At 38.3% G+C, this 5080-nt stretch overlaps 1 protein-coding gene across 1 annotated transcript; it reads right to left on the bottom strand.

The window, feature by feature from the left end:
- Positions 1-308: 308 nt before the first annotated feature.
- EMB2770 (pre-mRNA splicing factor-like protein) lies at positions 309-3798 on the bottom strand. Its single transcript, XM_039051133.2, has one exon. The coding sequence runs from the start codon at positions 3612-3614 to the stop codon at positions 543-545; it is 3072 nt and encodes a 1023-aa protein (XP_038907061.1). The 5' UTR covers positions 3615-3798; the 3' UTR covers positions 309-542.
- Between the last annotated feature and the right edge of the window lie 1282 nt (positions 3799-5080).

Here is a 5080-nt window from a genome sequence, read left to right as displayed (position 1 = left end):
CATTTCTCCAAAGATTTTAACCAAAAAAAGGAATGAGACTGGACTTTAAACCCTCAAGCCCATCTTCTTTCTTATCCTCCTACAACTCAAATCTTATGTTTAATTGTGCATTTCATGTCGGTAGAGCGCTTTTAAGCACTAACGTTTTCATTAACCACAATACAACATATCATCAACAAATCAAACACAACGCAATGACATCAAAAGTTAAAAAGAAAAAAGAAAAAAAGAAAAAAAAGATATGATCATTTATATACCTTTCGCCTTGGTGCATTAGAATATACTAGTAACAGTTAGGACAGCGATCATTGCAGAGGTAGAAATCTTGATTGATTAGTGAAATAATTACAAGAAGTTCTCAAAACAGATGGCTGTGAAGAGTTAACCACGTGTAGAAAGAATCAGATAACCAAACAACAATCTACAATAAGCCAGAAATTTCAGTCATTGATCATATAGTTTGACAACAGAACTCAGCCTCTTCTTACAAATCGTACATGCCTTCAACTGCCACAGGCTCAAACATCTAAACTATGTAAAAACTAATTTTTGCTATTTTCAGCAGCGCCGTCCTCCTTACCTAATGCAACAACTACTTTTTTCAAGATTGATTCAGTTGGCTGATGGGAGTTCTCCACAGCCTTTGAAATTGTTTGCCATTTCTCACCATGTTTGGGTTCTGCAGCAATACATCTCTTCAGTACGTCTTTCTGATTCTCATCAACACCATGCTGAAGTTCGAATTTGTAGTATAAAGCCCAAAAATCACCAACATCTGGAGCTAGAGTTACTGCCCTGTTCAACCAAGTTCTAGCTTTGTCAACCTTCCTGTCATGCCAAAACAACTTGGCCACAGCAGCAATAACATGAGGATCATGATCACATTTTTTAAGTGCATCCATGCTCTTGGTTTTACGTTGTGGACGCGGTACCATCTCTATTGAGGCTGCCCACAATATGCCACTATTTGGACATTCTTGCAGTGCCTTGGCCATCAAAATATCAGCTTCTTTTTTATTGCCATGCCTCAATTCAGCTCGCACTGCAGAAAGCCAAAGTTCAGGGTTTTGAGGGTTCTTCTTTCTGGCCATGGTCAAAACTGCTCGAGCCTTGCTCAATCCATTCATTTTCTCTTCCAGGTGAGCAAGAGAAAGCCATAGCGGTATGCAACTAGGACAGTGCTTCAAACCAGAGTCATAAGCTTCCTTGGCCTTCTCTAGGTGCATAAGACGTTCCTCTAACTGCCCAAGCATTAACCATAGTTTAAAGAAAGATGGAAAACGTTTAAGCCCTTCAACTAATAACTTGCTCTCTTCCTCAGCATTGCCCAATTCTCTCTCGACAATGGCAGATTTCATCCAAACTCGTTCCGTACCTCCTCTTTCCCTAGCTTTAGCTAGAATCATTCTAGCTCTTTCAGGTTCATGATTCTCAAATTCAAGCTTGAATGCTGCAAGCCAAATCTCCTCAGAATTGGGAATGGCTGAATAGGCTTCTTGAAGAATTATTCTAGCATTATTGACATCCCCAGCAAGCCACTTCTCTTTGGCACCCATAAGCCACAACACTTCAGCCTGTGGCCGGTAAGTGACGGCCTTGCGAAGTAAAGCATCGACAGATGCCCTGGTACCATGGCTCTTTTCAAGTTGTGCTGCTTTAAGCCATATACTCTTCTTAGTCAAGAAGACAGTAAGTGCATGTGCATAAATTGCTCTTGCTGTTTCAATTGAACCCCTCTTCTTACACTCTTCAGCATCAGCAACCCAGGTTCTCTTCCTATCTTCTTCCTCAACCCCAACCCCTATAGTATTATGAATGATGGCTTGACAAGTAGCAACAGACCCTGCACGTTCTGCAGCCTCAGCCTCCTTCATCCAAGCTTCTCTATCAATCACCACGCCTACTCTCTGTAAAGCTCTTATACCCTTCTCTATAATTTTTCCTACCATGGCAGTATTCCCATTGGCTTCTTCCAACTTGGCGGCTGTTATCCATATAGCCGGCTCTTTTGGCAGCTTTTCCCTTGCGCTATTAAGAACCTTTTTTGCACGATCATAAGTTTCCAGCCTCGCCAATGCAAGCCACAATTCAACATGTAGAGGACAACATTCAACAGCCCTATGAAGCAAAAGTCTGGCATCCTCTTCATTTGCCAACTCCACAACTGCCTTCCACAACCTAACAGAATCAGGAATATGTTCCAAACCTTTCCTCAGAACCCGACTCTTATTTGCAGTATCATGCTCCAATTTTGCAGCCTGCAACCATAATTTCACTGAATTTGGTATTGACTTTGCCCCTCTGGCAATCACTGCCTTCGCCTCATCTGGGCTAGCCAGCCTACAAGCCTCCAACCAGACATCTTCATTCTTGGGACACTCTTCACATCCTTTCTGAATCAATTGCCTCGCTGCTTGAATCTTCCCTGCCACCTCCTCTAACCTAGCAGCTGCAATCCAACCAGGGGGATGCTTTGGATTTGTTTGAGTAACACTCTTCAGTAACAACCTTGCCTTTTTTATATCAGAAATCTCTGCATCACTGGTTATCTTCATACTCTTCAAATCAGTTAGATACCCTTTTGGGTCTACAACAGTCAGTCCTGAAACAGAATCGGATAACCTATCCAACTTCAACGACAAAACTGTACCTCTACCTTCCCCGACGGCAGTCAAATCGGTAACTGGAGTTTGAGCCCACGGCGTCTCGGTCCCACCAGCTGCTCTACTCTTTGGATCCAACGCTGTCACATGTTCTTGCTCTTGCCTGGCCTTTTCAAGTAAGGTATCTGGAACAGGTACAAAGCTTTCAAATCTCTTCTTCTTGTTCCTCAATGAATAATCCCCAATTTCCGGAATGCTTTCCCACTCTTGCGCCGAAAGAGTATACAATTTACGCTTTAGGTCTGCAAATTGCTCGGTGATTTTCGGATTCGAAGCTCGGTACTTCTCAATCTCCTCCTTCAATCTAGCCTCCCTCCTATCCTTTCTTCTCGAATCCATCCGCTTATCGATTGCCTCCCATACGGCATCAGCCTCCTTATCGTCCTCATCGTATTCAGCCGATGCGAACAACCCCACATCGTTGCCTTCGAATTCATCAAACTTCTGATTCTCATCATATCCTTTGTCCTCGCCTTCATCTTCTTCCTCTTCCTCCCCGCCTTTTCCACGCCCTCTGCCAGGTGGAGCGGCAGCCGCACCACCAATAGTCGTCGCCGACCTATCAGGAAGGTCTGGAGCAGCCCGAGCAGGACCGATATCAGACCGAGTAGTGAATCCAGTGGCACCACGTCCCAATCCAGCAACATAATTGGGAGGAGGCTTAGAGTTCAAGAAATCCAATCTGGGTTTGGGGATAGTCGGAGCTTGCATACCTCCGTATAAGGGAACGTGAAGGGTTAGGGTTGAATTGGGTAGGATTCGGACATGGGAAAGAAGTGTAGAATCATTGAAATGGGATAATTGAAAGCTCTGGGATAAGAACAAACGCTGAAAGGAGACGGGTATGTGGGAAACCTCTTCGATTGCACACTTCAGGTTGAAGATGGAAGTAGTGGCAGGGTTTAGGTTGAGGAATAGGGTTTTCTGGTTTGGGATCGAAAGGAACACCATGAGTGATCGGAGAGATTGAACTTACAACGAATCGCTTGAGGAAGACGATGGATGGATTTGTGTTCTGTCTCTGAGTTGTGGACCTTCGCGAATGGTCGGAAGTTCGTCGAAGTTCTTATTTTGCTCTTCGATGAGCAACTCGCTTGTGATCGATTTTTTTAAAAAATCTATCTTCATTTGTTCTTTTTAATTTAATGATAAATTATAAATGTAATTTTATATTAAAATCATTAAAAAATTAATTTATAATTCATGAAAATTCTCTCTCTAATATTTGATTCTAAAATTTGTCATTAAAAGAAATTATCTCATTCACATAGATTTCAAAAAAATTATCATAGCCATTTTATTGATTTAAAATTTAGTTATATAATATTTGATACTGATATTTGATTTAAGATCCAAATTTCAATCATTAAAAAACAAAAATTATACCTAAATTAAATTGATTTAAAATTGGGTTATCTCTAATAATTTATTCAATATTTCATTTTCACATGAATCTTAGTTTCAAATTATATTTTATTGATTTGAAATCTAAGTTTTCTCTATAATAAATTCAACCGTATCTTCCATCATATATATATATATATACATATATATATTTTTAATTTTGTTAACCCACACTTCCCAAGTTTAATTACAAAAATTCTTACAAAATATAGTAAATTAAAAAACAAAAATTATACATAAATTAAATTGGTTTAAAATTGGGTTATCTCTAATAATTTATTCCATATTTCATTTTTACATAAATTTTAGTTTCAAATTGTATTTTATTGATTTGAAATCTAAGTTTTCTCTATAATAAATTCAACCGTATCTTCCATCAATTATATATATATATATATATATATATATATATATATATATAATTTTGTTAACCCACACTTCCCAAGTTTGATTGCAAAAATTCTTACAAAATATAGTAAGTTGATCTTTTGATCCACATCTGGAATTACACTCTAATCACAAAAGTAAGTTTGATTAAAAAAAATAGTTACAAAAAAGATTGATTTTCCTTACTCATAATCATCGAAAAGTTCGCTTCGCTCTCTGGCTATCCTTATGAAACCATCTTCCCCCAATTGGATCTCCATGAATTTTTTACCCAATTGGATCTCTATGAATTTTTTAAAATATAGTAATCACGGGTGTATCCTACCGCCTTCATGTCGTGGTCTAGTGATTCTCCAAAAATTTAAGAGTTAATAATTATTTAGTGTTAAATCAAATAGAAAATTAAATAACTAATTAAATTATAATATGAATTTTCATCTTATCCCATGAGTGGATTTGGGGTGATTTCTCCTAATAGCTACACACAAAGGTTGCAAAGTTATCTCATTTTGTGGAACAATCTGCAATTATCTATTTTGATGCTTACAAAATAATTTTTTTTAATCAAAAGTGAAATATTTTACCTATTTTTTTTTTGTTCCAATAGGTTGGTTTGAAATTGACTT

The sequence above is a fragment of the Benincasa hispida genome, chromosome 12 (genome assembly GCF_027475165.1).
Source record: "Benincasa hispida cultivar pf3 chromosome 12, pf3_genome.v1.1, whole genome shotgun sequence".
Classification (NCBI taxonomy): Eukaryota; Viridiplantae; Streptophyta; class Magnoliopsida; order Cucurbitales; family Cucurbitaceae; genus Benincasa; species Benincasa hispida.
Note: the sequence above shows the minus strand (reverse complement) of the source record. Positions and strands in the feature narration are given on the sequence as shown.